We start from the raw sequence: 22,643 nt of genomic DNA on the forward strand, positions 1-22,643 counted from the left end.
GTATGGTTACAAATGTCAAACCCCTCTTGCCTCTCTTTTTAAACTACGATTTAAAACAAACAAACAAGCAAGCAAGCAAGAACTTACCCCCACGCTTTTGGCCATAGGTGGATCGTGTATGGGGAGTGAATGTAAGCGGCATCTCATTTAATACAGCCACACTCTTCCTTCCCAAAGCACATTTTTCTCCACATTGTACAACAAGACTCTCTCTTCCAGCCTGCATATAGATGCTGTGCCCACCTGTCTGCTTTTATAGATAAGTGCTCTCCACCTCTTACCCTCAAGATCTATATTGGGCTGCAAGGACTCTAGAGCAAAATAAGAAGGAGAAGGAGTGAAAGTGTCTCAATGGACAAGAGATAATGGGAGCCACAGCCCACTTTGGCTTGTGTTATTTGCTTAGTGGGGCAAGCAATGACATTTACTACCAGAAAAATTATCCTTCCATTTAGACTCTGAGCTTGTTTTCCATTCTGAAATAATTGCAAAAGAGCCAGTAAGTCAGTGCAGATGCAGCCAGCTGCTAAAGCTAGATTAACTGATAGCCGAGGTTACCAGGAAGCATCACAAGATGCCTGGAGCCCTTTTCCTGCCCTCGAGTTGTTGAAGTTCCTTTACCGCTTGATGGGTTAGCTGTCTGCAGCCTGTGCACATGTTTGTACATGCAGCATATGAACTCAAGACCAGTGAGCCGAAGGACGTGATGCTGGGCCCCACTGCATTCCTGCCATGCTTCGGAATCACAACCAAGTTATCCTACCTGTCAAACAACAGACTTAGAGAAACACATTGTTTTGATATAAATCAACCCAGAGGACTATGTCCCCTTCTGTCCTTAGTGAGCTATTTGACTCTAAGCAGACCATGGTCATGGGATCACCGTAATTGTTTCAGGTCTCGGGAATAGACACGTGTATACTGAGCACTGCCCTAAGACTACTGTGCATGTACCACCTGGTCTGGTTGAGCCTAGGAAGCAGCCCTGAGACATCACCTCATTGTACATTTTTCACATGGGGACAAAATAATGGATGCTTCTTAATGATTGACACCAGCCCAACCCCCACCTTAGTTTACAGCCAGATGAAGAGCCCCAGGTATCACTGTCCATATTGGGCAGTTAAGAAGAAAATTAAACACCCAGTTCATACATCATGTGTGGAAGGACATGTGTGTCTGACCCCATGTTTGGCTTGAGCTTGGAGCCTGTAAAAAGACCTTAAGACCAAAACCTCCTATCAGACCTAGAAATCTTGCTGCAAATCTTTGATTTGCAACAGTTTACATAGTGAAGAAAATAGTCCTACCTGATGGGTGTTTTCTTCTTCCTTGGTATTCAAGGAACTAAAGACCATACTTCCCTGTCATGCAGAGGGGTTTCCCTGCTGCCCCTTATGCTATTGGGTTAATTATTCTTATGTACTTCATTCTTCGTGTTTGTATTAGAATGAAAAATTGTCTCCTGTTTTTGAGTGTGTGTGTGTGTGTGTGTGTGTGTGTGTGTGTGTGTGTGTGTGTGTGTGTGTGTGTGTGTGATGCATGCCAAAGGCCAGGAATGCCAGGTCCCTTGGAGCTGGAGTTACAGGTGGGTTGTGAGTCACCCAGCAGCGTGCGTGCTGGAATTCAGGGTTGGATCCCTTGCAAGCGCAGTAGGCAGTATGAAAAGCTAACAGCCTGAAAGTCTGCTGCCAGGTCATAACGTCATAAAGCAATGGCCACTGCCTCCTGGAGCTCCGTCTGCGCACTCTCGCCGACTCTCTGCCTCTCCTTTTATAGGAGTGGATGCTGAAGCTCTAGGAAGTTAAGAATTTTGCAGAGCTGCCCATTTGTTCTTTCTGCCATTTAATGCTGCCTCTAGCAGCCCTGTACACACAGGTACACAGTTCAAGGACCTGCTTTCATAACAAGAGATGTAATCTGATCTTTAATTTCTATACTTCCTTAGAAATATTTTGGCTTATCTAATTTTAAATTGGGTCAACATTTTGTTTCTTAAATGGTGTTGATCAAATAGGAGCCATCCTGGTCTTTTAAGTCTCCAGTTCCAATATAATAGATCACATTCCCAGTTGGTTTAGCAGATTATTTGTAATTTTCTGAAATATATAGAAATTAGGCCCAATGGGCGTGGTGGCACATGCCTTAAATCCCAGTACTCAGAGAGGTACAGGCAGAGGTAGGAGGAGCTCTGTGAGTTTGAGGCCAGCCTGGTCTAGAAAGTGAGTCCAGGACAGCCAAGGCTGCACCACAGAGAAATTCTGTCTCAAAAAAAAAAAGAAAGTAAGAAAGGATGCCCTTGAAGATGTGCTCAAGAACATGCCAATGTCATCCATGTGATTTGCAATGCTTCTTTTGTAACCTTGATTGTTTTCATAAAAAACATGAGTGAGAATGTCTTATATCACATAGGCAGAAGCTCAGCTTGTTAAAAGAATATTTTGATTGCTAATATTTGGAGTACTATGCAAATATTCCCACATGTGAGGTGCGAAGACTTTTGCTTTAAGGACGCACTGCCTGGGTCCTGCCCTCTGTCACAGGACTGATGGCTGTCTTCCGATGAGTGTCCCCATGACTGGAATAACCTTCTGTGGTGTGTGCTCTAATAAGCTGGTCCACGCCACACTGAATGGATGTGGGTGTGGAATCTCCCTGGAGCAGCCTCTAACTTCTGTTTGTGGAGATAGAGAGACATGAAAGATAATTCTGAGAGCCACGAGCGTGGAGGCTTTTCTGCATCTAACTCACGGTGGGTACAGGAGCCTCTCCCTTTGTGATACAAGGGTGTTAGGTCTTTCTGTCTCCAAGAAGGATGCAGCCTCATGCAGTCTGTAACAGGATGAACACATGCTGTGCTAGAACAATCTTAGCACCAAGATAGACCAAAACTTTGTAGCAATATTTAAATCACCACACATGCTCCTCTTCTTTCTTCATTTTTTTTTGTTGTTTTGTTTTCTCTATTCAAATTCATGCCCATTCTCCCCTGTGCTTCATCTTCCCTTCCTAAGTGGTTGATGTCAAGTAAGAAACACTTAAATGTTTTTAACATTGCTGGGCATCTTCTCCTTGAGGGCACGCGAGGAGCTAGCGTGGCAATGAGGTGGGCATTGGGGGTGGATGGTGTTTGGACTGGTGGGCTATGGCCTTCTGTCCCCTGCTGCATCCCGCTCAGAATAACAGTGCACTGGACTGAGCTGAAACGGTTTCCAGCTGGGTTTGTGTGGTAGATACATCTGCAGGTCTACTACATTAGTCTTCATCATGGCAGCGCCTTCCTCAGAGACCTGGTGGATGAGAATTTGGAGATACCTGTACTTTTCAAACTTAACAATAAGGTTTGGAAAATTAGTAGTTTGGAGATCCATGGTCAGGACTTACGCCTATTATCAGAGAACAAGAAACCCAAGGGGACTTTGTTTTCCAAGTCTTGGGTCCTTAGAAAGGGTAAAAAGTGCTCTGATTTATAGAGCTCTGAATAGACATCACTCAAAAAAAAAATGCTCTCTACCCTGGTTCATGTGGCATACCACACTTTAAAAAAACTTTTTTGACATGTAGACCCAATATCTCCAGAAAATCTATTGCAAGTATCTTGTTTAAATGACTTCAGCCATTAAGGCTTCGTCTGCTGGAGTCAACTTGACACATTGGTTATCAAGTCACTCCTCTTGGGAACCCTGAGCAGGGTACCAGGATGAGTGAATTTTGATGAGAAGAGTCACAGAGTGGATAGCTTAAGTGTTTCTGGTGAGAACAGATCGCACTCAGTATCGCTGCTGGGAGCATGGGTTGAGTTCCTGACAGGTCAGGTCTGGTCAATGTCCCGAACATGAACATATCCAACAGATCCAGAAAACAGAATCTCAAAGTGTTGTAATTTGTCCAAGATTTCACAACCTAGAGCTAGTTAACAAAATGAATACATAAAAAAAAAATCAAAACAAAAATCCATACTTTTCTCATTATACTGTTTCCCTCATGTTTGTATTCTGTGGAAAGTGTGTGGGGATCCTTTGTAATAGAGGTACAGTATAGTACGTAGATATAGAACTTTAATTGGGGGTGCCACAAAGCTGGGTGTTAAAATTGATCAGAATTAAACAGCTATATTTAGATTATGTTGAAGCCCTTTTCCATTAAAAGCTTTCCAAGATTTCTCTCTCTCTCTCTCTCTCTCTCTCTCTCTCTCTCTCTCTCTCTCTCTCTCTCTCTCTCTCTCTCTCCCTCTCCCCCCCTCTCTCTCTCTCTCTCTCTCTCTCTCTCTCTCTCTCTCTCTCTCTCTCTCTCTCTCGTGAGTGTGTGAATGTGCACCATCCTGTACATGCACATGTGGAGGACAGAGAAAATATTGTTCCCGACTTTATATTGAACCTAAAGCTTGCCATTTTGGCTAGACTGGCTGTCCAGAAAGCTTCCAGTATCCAGCCATTTCTACCTCCCAACACAGTGGTTATGGGTATGCAAGAGCCATGCCTGGTGGTATGCAGGAGCCATGCCTGGTGGTATGCAGGAGCCATGCCTGGTGGTATGCAGGAGCCATGCCTGGTGTATGCAGGAGCCATGCCTGGTGGTTTTCTGAGTTGCTGAGATTTGAACTCAGCTTCTCAGGCTTGCACTCTGAGCACTCTTAATATGTGAAGCCATCTCCCTAGCCCACCACTTCACATTTTAAGGGAATATCTTTAATTGTTTCTAATAAATGGTAAAAACAAAAAACAAAACAAAACAAAAAAACCTGGAGAAGAAATTGTGGAAACAACAGCCAAACATGTCCCCTTATTGTTCAACTAAAGAGGGCTAGTGTTTGCTGATGATCAGCTACAAACACCTCTACTCACAGCACAGGTTTGCTGAGTACTAGCAAAGCTGGGAGGTTGCGCATGTGATATTTTGCAGGTCAAATTGGAGGCCACATCTTAAGGGTGGAACTTTCTGAGATGAGCAGTCCAGTGGCTCTGGAGTTATCTAGTCTGGTGACTGACCCCGGGCACCCGTAAATCAAAGCACCCCTTCAGTTAGAGATAGGGACATCTGTACTGAAGGAATGCTGCCCTCCCCCTGCAGGGTGGTGTCTGCACCTAATCACAGACCACTTTCACTGGGAATGATGTAAAACCCTGACCCCGGCCAGAGAGCATCCCGAGGTCTCCCCTCCAACCAAGGAAAGAAGTAAGCCTCCACCTCTTCCCCAGTCAAGTTCAAACACAAATGGAGCTCTTGGGTAACATGTTGCCGGGTAGAAACCCAAAGCTTGACAGGCAGCTGTTCCTGGTGTTAAAATGTTTGTGCCTTCCTTTATAAACAATATCTGGCAAAGCATCCCTTGAAGTCCATGGCAACCCAGTTCCTAAAATCATAGCGTTCAGTGACTGGTATTCTAGATAAGTCTTGTGTCCTGGCTTGAAGCCACTCATGAACTCTGGCTATACCCTGGGGTGTGATTAAAAACAGGAAGTAAGATTTTAACCAATGGGTGAACTCTACTTAAATACTGATATGTGCAACTCACACCAGGACATTTTAAGCCTTTCATTTCTTTACTGAACAAATATTAACTGAGATTATTCCATGTGCCAGACACCTAAAGCCTGACAAGCGTAAAGACAAGGAAGGCAGAGTTGGCTGGTCTTTGCCCTCAAGGCTTCATCTAGGTGATCTTCATAGGTAATCCAGGCAGCCCCAGGCAACATTACATAACCTAGGTGATAAGGATCCCTCGGTAATAGACAGGTGAGAAATAATGTGTCTTAGGCCTTGCTCCTTGCTCCATTGCTCAGTACAGGGACTGACTATATATTCATTAGTTTTCCAGCATAAAGAATCATCACTCATTGCGTTATGCTCTGAGACTTACAAAACTTAATGAACTAATATCTAAAGGGTGCAAGGACCATGTTTTGGTGATGCTTCTAAACAATCATTTCACAGAGAATTATTAATGCTGTACAATTAATATTAACTACAATCTAGTAAACTATCTTTTAAATTTCGTAAGTGGTATATACACTTACATACAATACCCTTTTCAGCCTTGAAATACTCGTGTCTTGACTTGCACACTGCTGGCACTCCTGATTCCTGTCCTGTCCTATGCAGTCATCTTAGTCCACTCCAGGGGCTACTTTATTCTCTTCTACTTGGGAGTTTTTTCCAGAGTTCCCTTAGGACCCTCATTGCTCTTTCCATACTCACTTCATGGTTTGATCTTCTACGATCTTATAGCTTTAAATATCTCTATGCGTTCTTTTGTTCTCTTGACTCATTCTTTATTTAATTCCCCGCCTAATAGATTCATTTAGATTTCTCATTAATATATTGACTGGCTTTACTCAAAGTTGAACTGATTTGTCCCACTCTCAAAACTTGTTTTCCTCTCAAGAAAATGGAACTACCATCTGCTGTGGTGGCCAAGCCATCACCATACACGCCAATTGTCTGTCATACTCCCTTTGTTTTTGCCTGTGCCACCCACATCAGGAGCTCTGACATGGATACAGGATCTGTCTGCTTCTCCATGTTCATTGCCATCCCAGAGGCTGCAACAGAGCTGTTTCTCCATTTATAGAATGTGCCAGTGTTCAATTATTAGTTACCTCTCTGCCCCACTGGGCTCCACTAGGAATCACGTGTCGGTGGGAACTGTCTCTCTTATTTATTACATCCCCAATACCCAGCATATAAATGTAGTGGCTTGAGCTGAATGGCAAGGGATAAACCACATCAAACAGTGCTCATTCACTAGCTGAATTATGTAGCTTTACAGCTTAAAGGTAGCTTGGTTTCCTTTCAGGGAAATACAAGGTATTTTCTTCTTTTGTTTTATGACTAGTTATAGTGTGCAACATGTAATAAAAAGTTCCCTTTAGGTTGAGGGCTAAATAGACATTTGCGTTAATAGACATTTACCATGATTCATGATTAGTGGTGTTACCTGTTGGCCCTTTTCCTGGATGAGATAAAAGACGCCAAATAAACACAGTGATGGAGTGCGTCTCTGGCTTTCAGCTTCCTCGGGTACTCAGTTCTTTTACCCATCATTTACTACTGTTAGTGTGAACGCTAGTCACTTCACCTGATTTCATTGTTAACGAAAGAAAAAGCTTTTAAAATATCCAGTGGTATATATATAACCAAAATATAAAATAGGGTATACTAAAATGCTAAACTGATGCTGGCAATCAGATGAGTGTACAACTTGTTAAACAATTTAAAAGTCATTATATAGCCAATTCTTTGACATAATTTGAACCATTAAGAACAAATTAAGTTTCCAGTGAGTGAGTTGGAGTTTTGGGTAGAGGATAGGAGGAATAACAAAGCTCATTTTTAATTTCTATATTAATTGCAGACAAAGTAATTTTTAGAGTACATTAAAATAATGAATTTAATTATTTCATTTTAGCCTTCCCAGGGAAATCTATTTTCTAGTGGTAAATCTCTTCTTCCAACTCAAGGAAATGTCACATTATTAGTGAACTATCAAGCCCTGAATCATAGAATAGGCACCAGGGACTAAAAATAATTTTCTACTGTTTCTACTGATTGGGAAGCCATGGAGAGCTTTGCTTCTCTGTTTCTCTTAGGATATGCTTCACCTTATAATTTCTAAGGCTCGTGACTTGACAACTGAATAAATCATTCATTTTACTCTGTAGTACAGAACCTTAACCTGGTGCCACAACTCACTCAAGTTATCGATATGAATTTCTACAACTCACTCAAGTTATCGATATGAATTTCTACAGCTCACTCAAGTTATTGATATGAATTCTACAATTTCAAAGCAGGCCATGCTGTGCTATAGAGGCGTACATCTATAGTCTCAACTCTTTCAGGGAGATTACAGGCAGCCTGGGATACATATAAGGTCACACCCTCCAAAACAGAAAAAGAAAAAAAAAAAAAACAAATAAATGTAGAAAATGTAAAAAGTAAGAATGTGCCTCACTTCTTGCATGCGCTCTCTGCGTAAGTAAAACTATTTCAAGAGAGGTAGACTTGACTGCTGTGCTCCACATGTATAACTGCAAACTGGCAAACATTTCTTCAAAAGTGTGCCTTCACCAGACAAACAGGAAGGCTGTTTTTTGTTTTTAAGAAATTGCCCTTAATTTAGTATTTCATGAACATACGAATACGCATTGGCACCTGAGTTCTATGTTGTAAGATGCAACCTCTACCCCAAAAAAGATAGGATCAGATACCACGACCTACGGACCCAGTTCCAGGAAGTGTATTGCAGACCTTTGGGAGGACAGAGGGACGTGTGCAGAGGAGGCGTGTTCCATGGGAGGTGTTAATGTGGGCCTGAATCCTGAAAAGGTAGGAAGACTGTGGAATGGAGAGGAAAGACTGCGTACAGATATGAATGAATCTTAACAAGAACAGCCGACGTGACCGCCAGAAAGCCGCTTTGCTCAGGAGGGAGGAGAAGGCCTATTTGGAGAGCAGGGGGGTTGGGAGGAGTTCAGGGAACAAGCGCTGGGGTTGGTGTGGGGGTGAGGAGAGAGAGGAAACAGGAAATAACTTTGACCAGGCTAGATAGAACAGGTATGGAAAGCCTTGCAGAGTCTGGCCGTAACAACGTTAATTCCATTGTAGGATTTGCTAGCTTAACAGGACATGGCTTTCCTGTGCCAGTCAAACTTTCAAGCTAGGAAAAATGAATAAAAATGAGTAAAATTATCTGAGATAAGTACAGATATTGCCTTTCCTAAGTAGCATTAGCTTTGCGATCCTTCACTGGAGGAAGGGGGAAGGTCTGCAAGTAGATGGATGTGCGGTCTCCAGCATTTGCTTGGTAACATTCTTTTGTTTCCCTCAATAAATCTGTGTCATTAATGACAACGTGTAAGTCAAGCAGAAGAGAAACAGCCTATTGGATGACAGGCTTAAGTGAATCTTGCTTTATGCCCTAATGGTCAACATATGGGCCTCTGTTGACCTGAGTGGCAGGAATTTCTGAAGATACAGGCAGAGAGGGTGAGAGGGAGGGAGGGAAGGAGAGAGAGAGAGAGAGAGAGAGAGAGAGAGAGAGAGAGAGAGAGAGAGAGAGAGAGAAGCCCTTCCTCCAGGTTCCAGAGGTATGGGTCTGGGAACTATTAGCCAAAGCCCCCTGTTCCTCCTCTGCTGTCAGGAAGATGCATGTTGGTGGAGACAGAAATGTTTTTACACTGGGAACCCTGGCTCCATTATTAATTTTATAGCTCTGGGGATGGGATGCTTGATTCTATAAGTTCCCTTGATATTGCCCCACCAACTATGATATGTGGTCCCAAACACATGCAATTTAGACACTTCCATTCTTCGCCTCTTTTTACAAGCATATGTGAGCTCTTCTTGTAAGTTGGGATGAGGACATAACATAGGGGGAGGAAAAAAAGGTGTGTTTAGCCAGGAGCAGCATCCTCCACCCTGCCGTGGGGCAGGCCCTCCCATCTGCAGAGACTGCCTGCTTACTGAGGGATGTAGAGGTTAGGCAGCCAATCTGAATGAGTGTTTGGGGTAAAGATGACAGAAAGGCTGGAGTCTGGGCCCACAGTCATCTATGTCAGGGTCTGTCACCAAGCTGGCAACACATCTGGGTACACTTCACACCCAAAGCAAAGGCGAAGGTGAACTACATCAATCACAGTGTAGTAAGAGAAAGTTATAAAGCAGCAGGACTTTTTAAAAAATAAGTGTGATAGTTAAAAAAAAAATTACCCAAATACATCTTTTCATTAGAAGATGGCAATTTGGGTGGCCTGACTGAGAGGACCATTAGCTGAAGCTATTTTTCAAATGTCTAGCTGGTATTTTTTTATTTTAATTTATTGTAATTTATTTAGATTACATCCCAATTGTTATCCCCTCACTTGTATCTTCCCATTCCCACCCTCCCTTCCTCTTCCACCCTTTTCCCCTCCCTTAGACCTCTGACAGACTGGGACCTCCTCCCCCACCATATGACCACAGCCTATCAAGTCTCATCTGGATAGCCTGCTTCCCCTTCTTCTGTGTGCCCGCTGGGCCCTCCCCACCAAGGGCAAATGATCAAATCAGGGACATGGAGTTCATTTTAGAGGCAGACCCTTTTCCTCCAACAATGAAGAATGAGCTGTCCATTGGCTATATATGAACAGGGGTCTAGGTTTACTGCTTGCGTTGGCCTTGGTTGGTGCAACAACTTGTGCAGGCCCCACCTGGATCCAGATCTGCTGGCCTTGATAGTCTCCTTGAACCCTCTGGGTCCTTCCATCCCTCCATTCTTCTGTACCACTATCAGTGCTCCACCCAGAGTCCAACAGCAAGTCCCACCATCTATCCCGAGCCTTGCTGGGTGGAGTCTCTCAGAGGACATCTATGTTGGGCTAATATCCACTTATAAGTTAGTACATGCCATGTGTGTCTTTCTGGATCTGAGTTAACTCACTCAGGATGATCTTTTCTAGTTCCATCCATTTGCCTACAAATTTCAAGATTTCCTTGGTTTTAATAACTGAGTGGTATTCCATTGTGTAAATGTACCACAATCTCTTTATCCATTCTTCCATTGAGAGAAATTTAAACTACCAACTATGCCAACTGACAACCTGAGTTTGGATCTACTGAACACACATAAAAACCAGATACAGCAGTGACTGCATGTATCATCCCACCGGAAGCTCGTGGGCCAGCCAGCCTGATGTAGGCAAGAAGTCCACAACTGAGTCCCTGCCTCAAACAAGGTAGAAGGCAAGACCTAATATCCAAGGTTGTCCTCTAACCTCTGCACATGCTCTACACACACATATAACACACACCAGTCTAGGGAAACACAGCATAACTCACCATGCTAACCAGACCCTTTCGTCTCCTTGCAAACCTTAGGTGACTAAATAGCCTACAACAACACGTCATGAGTAGCAGAAAAAGATCCCCTTCAAATGCCCCCAACGCTATGAATGAGGCCCTTTGTAAGTTCATTGGAGGAGGGTTGGATGGGATGTGTAATACTGAGGATCAAAACTGTGCTAGGCAAGTATTGTAACACTGAGCTACATCCCTGCTCCTGGGTTTCGGGATATAGTCATGACCTTCCTATTTCAGCCTCCCTGGTGCTGGAATTTTAAATGTTTTCAGTGACATGCAGCTTATAAGTCCATCTGATAAAGAAAAGTAAGGGGCAGAGGAGGTAAGATATGGAAGTATTATTCATGCTCTGTTCTACGGGTCCCGCCACTTGCGAGCTGTGTAATTCTGAGCAAGCTATTGCACCTCTGTGACCTCGGTTCCCTCGTCTACAGATTGATGGTGACAACAGTGTCTTATAAGCTTGTGGGAATCAAATGAAATAGCAGAGGTTCATTGCTTATCACAGGGTCTCAACTACATAAATGTTCTATACACTTTATATCTCTGGATATGAGCAAAACTGCAGGAGGGGGTATAAAAAAGAAAGCAGACGGTAAAGAGGAAATAGAAAATAGATGGATAAATAGGAAAGAATAGAAGGTGTGAATAATCTTCCCCTCTATTTGGTTTTGATAATGTGGACACCCACATTAAGACTTAAGGTGGAAAAATGAGCTGAGTCTTTGTCAACTTATGGATCCTATGGTGGACCAAACCAATGCAAGTGACTCATTAATTATCCTATCAGTACATATCCAGAAGTAAGAAAGCAGACATATGATAGACTCTAGCAAGCTCCTTTAGTGTTCACATATGCACACAAATGGATACGTAAGCTTCATTCTTGGCTTTAATTCTAAGTATAATGGTGTCACTGTTTTAGAAATATTGGTGGGAAGACATTATAATAGGACAGTTCCATTGTTCTAAGTCTTACCAAGCTTTCTATGATTCCATTAATGGAAGTTACACTGGCCAATTTCACATAGAGCCTGCACTTTGCTGTGATGAAATAGTGCCACACTCTGCTCTAATGGCACAGGTGCCTAAACTACCCTTCTGCCCTACAGTCTAGAATTACATCTAATTAGGGCTTCACCCCAAAGAGGGACCAATCTGTAGACCTTCCCTAGGCCTCCTCCTCTCCTACTTCCTAGATGGTTCTGGGCTTCCCTGTTGCCTATTCCCTACACTCCAGTACCTCAAGAGGGCCCATTACAGCTCTAGGCTATGACCCCACTACTGTTCTCATATCAGTAGCTCTTAGCCTTCAAAAATCCTCTTTTATCTTTCTTCTTCTTGGCCTCATTAAGCCCCATTTGGGAAGCACTGGGGAGTGGCATGTTTACATTACTTCTGTTTTTGAGCATTTTATAGATGAACAATGAACTAATATACTCCATTGCCTCTTTTTGTTAAACACACAAAAGACACTTTTTGCTTGTTTTTTTTTTTTTTAAAGTAGGGATTGAAGTCAGGGTCTTGGACATAATAGGCAAACACTCTACCAGTGAGCTCTATCCTTAGCCCTCTTTTTTTTTTTTTTTTTTTTTTTTTTTTTTTTTTTTTTTTTTTTGGACAGTTTACTTTTAATAAATTGCTCAGGCAGGCCTTGAACTCACTTTATGGCCCAGGTGTGCCTAAATTCACTCTCACTCTATCTCAGTCTCCCAGGTAGCTGTTATTATGGGCCAGGACCACCAGGCCTGACTCTGAATGAAGTTTTTCCAATGGCTATTGCCTTGTCTTTCCTTTCCTCCCTGAGTTTGGATGGTGTTGAATTCAATTTGACAAATGATCCTTGCCTTCAGAGGAAGTACAGTCCAGGTTTCTGCATTCGAGAAACAAACAAACAAACAAATCTACTCTGATAATTCCTGGGGCTAAATGAGAACCACTGTCTTAGATGCCCTTAGGCTTCTGGTCACTGGGGATAAAGCACCAAGTTAGAAAGCAATAAGGGGCCCATAGCCTGATGTAGGAACAAGACGCTTTCCCACCCCAGCCCTCTTAGAGCCACAGCCCAGGGGGAGCACAAAGAATTCAAGTACACCATAGCATTGTCACAGCTTGACAACTACAGTTTGGTGAGATGAAAAGATGTTTATTGGTTTGCAAGACTTAAGAAGAAAACACAGAATGTTACCACTGGAGTGCCAGCATCTCACTCAAGACCTTTAGCTTCAGCTCCTGCACCCTGGAAAAGATGACCAAGCCCATGAGCCCCACCCCAACCTGTTTCCTGAATCCCAGGGTCTCTTTAATAAATATTTCTACCTTTATAATCCCCAGTCACAGCATGGTCAATATGCTAACAACTAAACTCATCTTTACTTAAAGTCTTCCCTTCCCAGTTATTTCTCACCTTGGGGACTCACTAATACCAACCTGACTGCTTAGAACCAAACCTGAAATCCCCTCTGGACTCTTGTTGTCCCCTTTCCATCATCCATCTGCCACCATATCTACTGGCCCTGCCTCTTCAACTAACTTCTCTCTCTCTCCCCATCATCTTGTGTCTGGGTCACAGTTCTGAACGGGTCTCTAACTTATCTCCTTGCCCATATTTTGGCTTGCCTCAGTGTATTCAGTCTCAGCACATTGCTTTGCCTTCCCAAACACAAATTAAACCGTGTTGCTCTTTACATGAAGACCTTCAGTAGACATCTGTTACTCATGTAGTAAAGTTTAAACGCTTTGCATGAACAATGCAGCCTTTACTCACATCTTCAGCCTCGGCTCTTTTACTCTTCCCTTTGAACACTGAATCACAGCCATGTGGAATGCCTTTCTACTCCTCACATACTGCTTCCTTTATTCCCCCCTTTATCATATTCCTCATACTAACAAACATAACACATGTGGGGGAGTTCAAAATCACACTAGCTGCATTCACGGTAACCATAGTATAGTGAATTTTCGCAATCAAACACATCCATATAATCTGTGCCCATATCATGACCTGAAAGGGACCCAGGATTCTAGAGTATCCCTCATGTTCTTTGTCCCCCACCTCTAAGGAAAAGCACTAGCCCAACTTCAGTATTCACAACTCATTTATCCCAATTCTATACGTATGTCTAAATAAAGACCAGTTTGAAGTAGAAAGCCTATGTCAGCTTTCTGATGATGTGTAATGATTCACCCAAACACTGGCCTGAAATGACCTTGAGGTCTCAGCTTCACTCATTTCAGTCCCTGCGATCTTTTTAAAGTCCCTTTCACGACCCTTCTGGAGGACTTGGCCTGTCCTCCACACAGCTTTCCTCCCACTGTGTCCTCAACCCATAGTACTGTGGAGCCAAGTGGACATGTTTTGGTCATTTCCTACTTGACCCCTCCACTTCCAACCCCATGCTTCAGCAGGTTGCCAAATACTAGCGGCTCACCCTCTGAGGCCTCCCGTGCACTGTCCTTCTCTATTCACTTGTAGCTTCTTGCCTGAACTCTTCCCAGAGCTCATGTTTGACCTCCTTGCTCCCAGTCACTCTAACAGACTTAGGGTTTTTTTTGTTTTGTTTTGTTTTGTTTTGTTTTGTTTTGTTTGGATTAAAATCTACACTACTTTCTCACCCATCATAGACTAAAATCAAAGCTCTATCAAGGAAAATGGCTCTTCAGCCTGTTGTTCCAGTCTTCTTTTCTATGATTTTTGAGGAATACACACCCCATTCTTCAGCCATACTTGAATCCCATAGACTTGTCTGAAGCATTTTTGCTAGGAGTCTTTTGTGCCTGGAAATGCCTTTCATCTCATTCTTTCCCTAAACATCAACATGTCCTTTACATTTTCTCTCTAATGCCCCCTTCCTGCTAAAGCCATGTAGTCAAGGATTCTACCTGGTCCCATTCCCTACTATTAATATTTATGCTAAGAAATATCAATATGACAATGATATAAGTGCCTCAGGGCAGCATCTTTACTTTGTTCACTGATCACCCCCAGAGCCTACCTCATAGTAGGTCTCAAAAAACACTTTCTAAGTCAACGAATGGATCTTTAGCAATTGTTGAACACATAACATTTTATTCCATCCCTACAGAAGCCCTGTGAAGAAGGGGCTGGTTTTTGGGCAACTTTGCAAGAAAGGAAAAGGAAACAGATTTAAGTAAATTGCCATAACCATAGAGTTGACACATGGCAACGCTATGACCAAATCTCTGATTGCCCACATTCTAAAGACCTTGGCTTTATGGTCTGAACATTGTCTGCCCTGCATGTGATTCTACTGTGGCTTCCGGTTGGTTTGTCATTAACAGATGAGGTGATGGTCTGGAGGCTGTGGTAGTATCTCTATACATACTTATCTCTCCACTACATTACAAGACTGTTGAGGACTAGGGGCTCTGTCCTATTTATTTTATTTTATTTTCTCTGCCTCCGAAATCTCAAGCAGCCAACACAGCATCTTATCCATGTTTATGTCCGCTAAATATTTATCAAATAAAATAATGGGTGTGAAGTTAAAAGGCAGCATTTGGCAGTACGTCCTTTTTGCACTATCAGTAATTTTGAGAAGACTGTCCTGATGGCCATCCTGAATCCAGGCGCAGCTGCTGCCTCTTCTAACCCTTTGCTTCTTCAGCATGAAGGCCCAGGGCCATCCCTGGCTGACCCACCCTCTACCCCGACCCCACCCTCTGTCATCCTTCCTGTCCTCAGGAAATTCCTCTGTCTGTCTTCCTGCTCTCGACAGCTGATCACGCACAGCAAGTCTGCTCTCCCCTCTGCTTTTCTTGACCTCATCCCCTGCCTGAACCCTGCTGTTTCCCTGGTCTCTCTGCACAAGCAGAGCAACATGACTCTCATTCAGATAATTTTCACACAGAGCAGATAGTGATAAACAGACTCACGAGGTATTTGAGGAAAAAAAAAAGTCGTTATCTCTTTTTTACCCTGTATTTATTTTTCTTCTGTGGGTTTGCCAGTTATTTGGTGTTGCTTATTGTTATAGAAATAGGAGCAGTTAAACTGAAAGGGGTAGTTAGTAGGATAAAAACCTTTAGGCTGGAGTTGCAGCTCAGTGACAGACAGAGTGCTTGCCTACTATACCTCAGATGCTGCATTCAAATCACATCACAGGAAAAATCCACCATCTCTAGGATATTCAACGTTGGTGTATCCCAGGCCTCTAAAAGAGATGGAAGCTGGACCAAACAGTAGTATAGCTTGAGCAGGACTCCTTTATCTGGTCTGGCCTTCACTGTCTCTGTACACTTGCTTTATTCGTGTCTTCCTGTGGCTCTCTGCCTATCTACAGAGCTCAACATAGAGCTTGGGGTCAGAGCCATTGAATTTATGTATGGCAACAATCTCCTGGAAACACTACCTTATTGGCCCAGGATGAGTCAGGTGCCCACTTGTGGTCCAGCAAAGAGGGTGATATTATAAATCATAGCTGCCAATAGCTCATCTTGGTACGAAAAATCAATGTAGAAAGGACCAGTACAAGCTGAGAAAACTCTCCAAAATTGTCCACTGTTCTTGATTATGCATCTGACAAAGTTGTAAAGTTGTAAAGAGACAGAGTAAACTTAAAAAGCTTTATGTCTTTGAAACTCTTATTTCTTTGTTTTACATAAGGGATCACTATGTGTCCCAGAGTGCCCTGGAACTCAATATGGTTGGCCATAAACTTTACTGTGATCATTGGCATTGTATGTGTGAGACAGCACACCTAAATCTATCTTTGCCGTTTCTTTTTAAAGAAACAGGTATATGAATGTAGACTTCCATTTAGCAAACATAGCATTAATTAGCTAAGATGGCATTAATATAATGTTATGTTTGTTCTTTGAAGGACCACATTTAATAGCCTCAAACAGATACTTCTTACACCTCTGTTGTCTGCTAAACTACAAGAAGGAAAAGGAAAGTGACAAATGAGTCCAGGCTATGCCCCTTTCCTCAATGCCTCACACAAATGAGACCCACTCTCTCCACCAACTACAGTTTGGGTCTCTTTCTAACCCAGTGTAAGCAGGTCTGGGAAAACACTAGACTCCTCTCCTTTCCAAGATTCAATGTCTCCTGCACTCAGAGAAGGCTGACCTTGGCCACAGCTTCCTTTTTACGATGTGAAGGTGGAACAGGAAGAACTGGGACCACTCCTCTTTTTCTTTTTCCCCCTTGTCTAGCCGTGCTCACCCAATGGCCCTTTAATCTAAGTCTGAGTAAGAGTAGTATAGAAAATCAATCCAATTAAAAGTAGGAGCTCTATTCTCAGGTTACCAAAAGCAAATACAAAGTTCCTGGTTCACTTTTTTTCTAGCTTATGCCCTCTGGACATGTCTCAGCTGCATAGAGGGATAATATAGGGACCCACAGAACACAGACTCAGTTTGCTATAAAGAGGTTGGGCTAGGCTCTGTTCTCAAGGATGAGACATCATGATTCTTCTGTCAAGACTTACTGTATTCTGCCCAGATGTTTTCAGTGGTATCTCTCTGGCTTCCCTTCCAGGTTCCCTGGGTACAGCAGGCCGTGTTTGCAACTTGACTTCGAGAGGCATGGACAGCTGTGAAGTTATGTGTTGTGGCAGAGGCTATGACACATCCCATGTCACCCGGATGACCAAGTGCGAGTGTAAATTCCACTGGTGCTGTGCTGTGCGCTGTCAGGACTGCCTGGAGGCCCTGGACGTGCACACATGCAAGGCCCCAAAGAGTGCCGACTGGACGGCCCCTACATGACCTCAGCAGAGGTCACCATCTCCCTTCCTTTCCTCAAGGACTCTAATTGCATCTACAAGGACACTGGACCTCTGAGTTGTCCTCAGAGGCTGTTTCTTAAGACATGTGGCCTTCATCTCAATAGGAACCCCTTTTCCCTCTCTGGGGGCCCCAGGACTGGGAACCACATGCTGCCACATAGCCATACACTTTTCTATCTATCTTGGGCATTCTGGGGTCCCCTCTCTTACTGCTGATTTCTTTTTGGAAACGGCATGAGAGGCTGTTAGAAGAGGAGGGTCATGGGCCCCCACCACTGTCACTTACATATTTCCTCTTCCCTCTTTGGCCATGGGGAGAAACATCACACAGTAGAGGAACTTTCTTTGTGGCTTCTCACAGATTCTAACAGTTCAGAAAAATACATGCTTCCATCTGGGGGTCAGGGTGGGTATGGAGGGCAAAACCAACTGACACAAAATTTACTTGTATTTAAAAAAAAAAAAAAACTAAGCAAAGGCTTTAACTAAGTGATAACTGTTGCTACCACCCTTGGTGATTGCCTGGAGAAGGATGGCTTTCAATAAACATCAGGTTTAAAACATATGTCTTCAAAGAATTTATTGGCTACTCCCATCTGATATAATAGGGTAAGAATGTTTGTCCTTTGAGCCAGTGTTATTTTGAACTTTCCTGTCAGCCAACACCTCAGGAAAGGATGTTTGTCCCTCACTGTCCCATCAGTTGAAGGACTCTTAGGAGATGAGAATTTTCAGTGTGTTCTAGAGAGAATTTGAAGGGGGTGGTGGTAGATGTTATGGCAGTGTCCTTTAACTATTGGGTAAATATGGTTTAAAAAAAAGGGGGGAGTACTAATAATTTAGTGTATGGAATATCAGAAATGTGCTTGTATGACTAAAGAGAGAGGAAGCATCAAAATCCCAGTGTGGCGGTATGCATGTGACCAGTGGTTTTTTTTCTTTTGTTTGTTTTGTTTTTTTACTAAGTCTACTTTGGACATGCAAACTTTGAGGAAGGTCAGACCAGTGTGGTGCAGACAGAGAGGTCTGAAGAGCCCAGGGCTCCCTCTTCCATACTCAGACGCCTACAAGGGCTCTCCTTTTGTGTTGAGGAGCATTGGCTAGGACCCAGCAATCTTTAAGGCCTGACACTTTTATGTTTGTTTAGTGCTTACAAGATGATGTGATAGAGTAGCCTAGAGAAAACAACGCATAGTTTCAACTTTAAAGTTGGCAGCACTACTGTATTACATTGCAAACAGTCTGCAGCTTGGAGACTATATTTAAATAACCCAGCTGTAGTTATGGGAATATCACTGTGGAAATGGGGATTGGCTTCTTCCAGGAAAGGATGTTCAGAGAAAATGGAGTGGCTGCCTGCGCCATGTTTTCAGTGCTACGTGATCGACAGTGAACCTGATAAGTTTACCTCTCCTTGTGCTGTGCAGTCTGGCTCTTGTTGACATATAATTTCTTAATAGAGAAACTATGAAACATAGAGAAACATAGCTAACAGAATGCCTCATGGTACACATCCAGCATCAAATTGGTGTTTTCTCACTGTTTCATACTTTGGCCTTCATCTTTCCATCTTTGTCTGGGTCATTCGGCCTGAGGCTCATGGAAAGCAAATGGCTGGAGTTCTTTGTCAGACTAGTATTAGCCTTTCTAAAAAATGACTTAACCATTACCATCCTCCCCACCCCCCCTCCTCCTTTCTTCCCTCCTCTTAGGGGTCAAACTAGGGCCTTGTCCTTGCCAGAGAAGGGCTCTACACCTGAGCCATATCTCCGTCCTTCCTCTTTTTTTTTTTTTGTTTGTTTGTTTGTTTGTTTGTTTGTTCACTTTACATCCTGATTGTAGCCCTCTCCCATGTCGCTTCCTGGTCCTCCTCCTCCGTCCCTCCTCCCTCCCCTAGTCCTCAGAAAGGGGGAGCCCTCAAACATCTAATAGCCTATCAAGTTTCACCTGGACTATGTGTGTCCTCTTCTTTGGTGGCCTGGCAAGGACACTTGGCCAGGGGAAAGTGATCCATGTGTGGGGGCCAGGGTCCATTTCAGAAGTAGTCCCTACTCCCCATATTATGGGACCCACAAGGAGACTGTGCTGCCTACCTACTACATCTGAGCAGAGGGTCTAGGTGCATCAGTCTCTTTTCCCGCCCGGCTTTGTTGGCTTCATTGATCTCCTTGTGGAGCTCCTGTCCCCTCCAGATCTTCCTGTTCCCCAGTTCTTCCATAATACTCCCTGTGCTCCCCCCCCCACATTTGGCTGTGAGTCTCAGCATCTGCTTAGATGCCCTGTTGGGTGAAGTCTTTCAGAGGACCTCTATTGGTAGCCTCCCTTCTTGTTCCTTCTCTTCAACTGTTTCTATTTTATTTGCCCTTCTTAACAAGAATTAAGCATCCTCCCTAGGGTCCTCCTTCCTCTTTTTCTTTCATGGATTCAGAAAGAGGGAACAATGAGGCAGGAAAGTGGCAACTCAGGGTTTAGCACAGGGGAAGGTGAGGTTGGGTCACAGCTCTATCCAGGATACTAGGAAAGCATTCACAAGGGTCCCAAAGCTACCCGATGAATGCTACTAGATGAATGGTGAAATCTGAAATCCATGGGTGTATTTAGGGTCAGGAAGATTCCTAGAGTATGTCAGTTCTTTCTGGTTCAGGCAAACTAAGATCAAGAGAAGTGAAGAGATCTCTGTAGACATCAGCTGGGAACCCAGTGCTCCACATAAGCAGGACCACAAGGCGACTCGAAAAAGTTAGTTTGTCCATCCAAAGGAACAAGTTTCTCTCAAATGAACTGGGAAGAGACTAAGTAATTTTAGCATCCAGTGGGTATGTATCTTTTTTATAATTATTGCTTAGATTTTAAATTCCCGAATTTCTTCTTATGCCGAGATATGTCCCCCTGATTAGTATTAAGAAAGCAAGTCCTAATGACATGAAGGCTGTAAAATATGCTCTGGTGTGTGAGGACATGGTGGCAGTCCCTGCAGAAGGCGGTGGGTCTTCACTGAGGGGAGCAGAAGCAGCAGAGGAAATGTTCTCATCAGTTTTTCTTTCTGAAAGAAGACATAGTTGAAAAAGATTAAAACAGGTAAAGATAATTTCAAACTCGCTTTCTTTAGGGCTTAGTAGAGGGTTGGTATTCTAGAAGACTGAAATACATTACGTCCTTGGTTATCTTGGGCTTTTAAGGAAAGTATACCACACTAGTTATCCAAACAAAATAAGGAGGAATTCCATTCAGGTCAAATCCCCTGCAAGTAAAAGTCTGAATATAAATTGACTCCTTAGGCCTTAGCTAATTTTAATTAATCAAAATTTGGCCCTCTCTGAATACGTTTCCACAATACATCTTGACTAGTTTACTAGGATTTTCAATAGAATAATCTTAATATGACCCTAAGACTTACCCCGGGCATGGCTTTTTTTTTTTCCCAACAGATTTTCTTCACTGAACTTGTTTGGGTTGCTGACTGACGGTTGCCTGTTCTTTTGACACATGCTTTGTCAAGTAATCCTTCAATTATATAGTGCCCTCTGAAATCATTTACTAGCTCAAGAAGTCAGTCCTCCCTTCAAATGTCTTTAGCCTAAGCAGGAAAGGCCCAGAACCATAACACGCTCAGTTCCCAGTGGGCACCTTCACCGTCTGGCAGATTTCTGAGTGAGAGGCATATGGCTCCCCAGAACATTTCCTTATCAGGACAGGTTGAAACAAATACCTGAGAGGTGAGCCCTATTGAAAGCTGTTGAGCTTGAGAGAAGCCAGATAATGGGACGAGGCATGAGGAAAAGAACCTGCTGGCTTTGGCCAAGGGGCTGGCAAGCTCTGTAATGGTTGGCAGTAGCTTCTCCATTCTTGTTGGCCATGCCTGCCCTTTCTGCTGTTGTGCCTTCCCTGGCCCTACCATGAAACACCTTCTTCTGGAGAGTCCAGACTCCTGGCTGCAATGCAAGGATAGCTCATTGCAGTTGAAACAGTCACAGCATCCGTTGCAAAATGGTTTTTAAATTGTCAGTACTATATTCCTTCATCTTAGATTTATTACACAACAAAAATGAAACAAAAAAAAAACAAAAAATAAATCCCTCAGTTGTTGCTGTTGTTTTTTCTTCTTCGGAGAAGGTATTTTTAAAGCCAGAAAAGCAAGCTTCCCCGTGACTGTCCTGGGCCCTGTTAGGGAGGATCCTTGCCGTCTGTGGTAGAGCTACAGCAGACCATCTCAGAGACCCTGCATGTCCTATACGTCCCTGGGCGACCACATCCTCAGCATTTAGAGGCTGGCCTGCAGCTGGTGTCTCACCAGCTGAAATGCATTCTCCTCACCACTACCACCTCTCGCATGCTTTCAAAACAAAGGCCCAGAGAAGTGTTCAGTGGATCAGAACCCTCTTTTGTGCCTGATTACTGAATTTCAATCTGAGCTTCCTTATCTTAAGAGCAGAGATTATGCTCAACAAACAGGCCTTGCTAATTCTAAAATTGGCAAGTAGCCTTTTGGTTCATGCATTGACCTTCTAGAAAGAAATGCTTGGCTATGAGCTGACAAGTGAAGCAAGCTGCCTTGAACTTCTCCTACCAAGGCAGAGAAAAGTTTTGCTCACCCATGATCTGGGGATCAACAAAGTGACAAGTAGTTTACCAAATCCAACATAATAATTATTTTTCTAAGTCACAGTTATTCTGTCCCTGGCTGTTCTATTTTTCCTTTCTCCCTAATATTTCCATGGATTCTTCTTTAACCAAACCTCCCACTTCCACACGCTAATAAAAGTGCCACAGAGGTTGTTATAAAGAACTACTGTTATTTACAAGTCAGCATTTTCTATGAAATCAAAACATAATAAAGTGAAATTTTGATGTTAGGCTTGTTATTTTAGACTCTTGCCTCCACTAAGAAATATTTTCTGGTTGTGTGAGCTATCGAGAGGCATCCTTCATGTTTATAAAGGGCATCAGAACACACAACTAGTCTTTGCCAATGTCCGACCGACGATGTGGATGACTAGATAAAAACTCCCATTCAGGATTGGAACAGTCTTCCATCTTTGTTCTGTTTCA

At 43.2% G+C, this 22,643-nt stretch overlaps 1 protein-coding gene across 1 annotated transcript in view; it reads left to right on the forward strand.

The window, feature by feature from the left end:
• Positions 1 to 17,795, forward strand: part of Wnt2 (Wnt family member 2) — a 42,818-nt gene extending 25,023 nt beyond the window's left edge. Inside the window, exon 5 of the mRNA XM_051151887.1 lies at positions 17,345 to 17,795. Within this exon, the coding sequence (XP_051007844.1) occupies positions 17,345 to 17,574 (230 nt within the window). The 3' untranslated portion in view covers positions 17,575 to 17,795. The remainder of the gene's footprint in view (positions 1 to 17,344) is intronic.
• The last annotated feature ends 4,848 nt before the right edge of the window (positions 17,796 to 22,643 follow it).

The sequence above is a fragment of the Acomys russatus genome, chromosome 10, assembly GCF_903995435.1.
Source record: "Acomys russatus chromosome 10, mAcoRus1.1, whole genome shotgun sequence".
Lineage (NCBI taxonomy): Eukaryota > Metazoa > Chordata > Mammalia > Rodentia > Muridae > Acomys > Acomys russatus.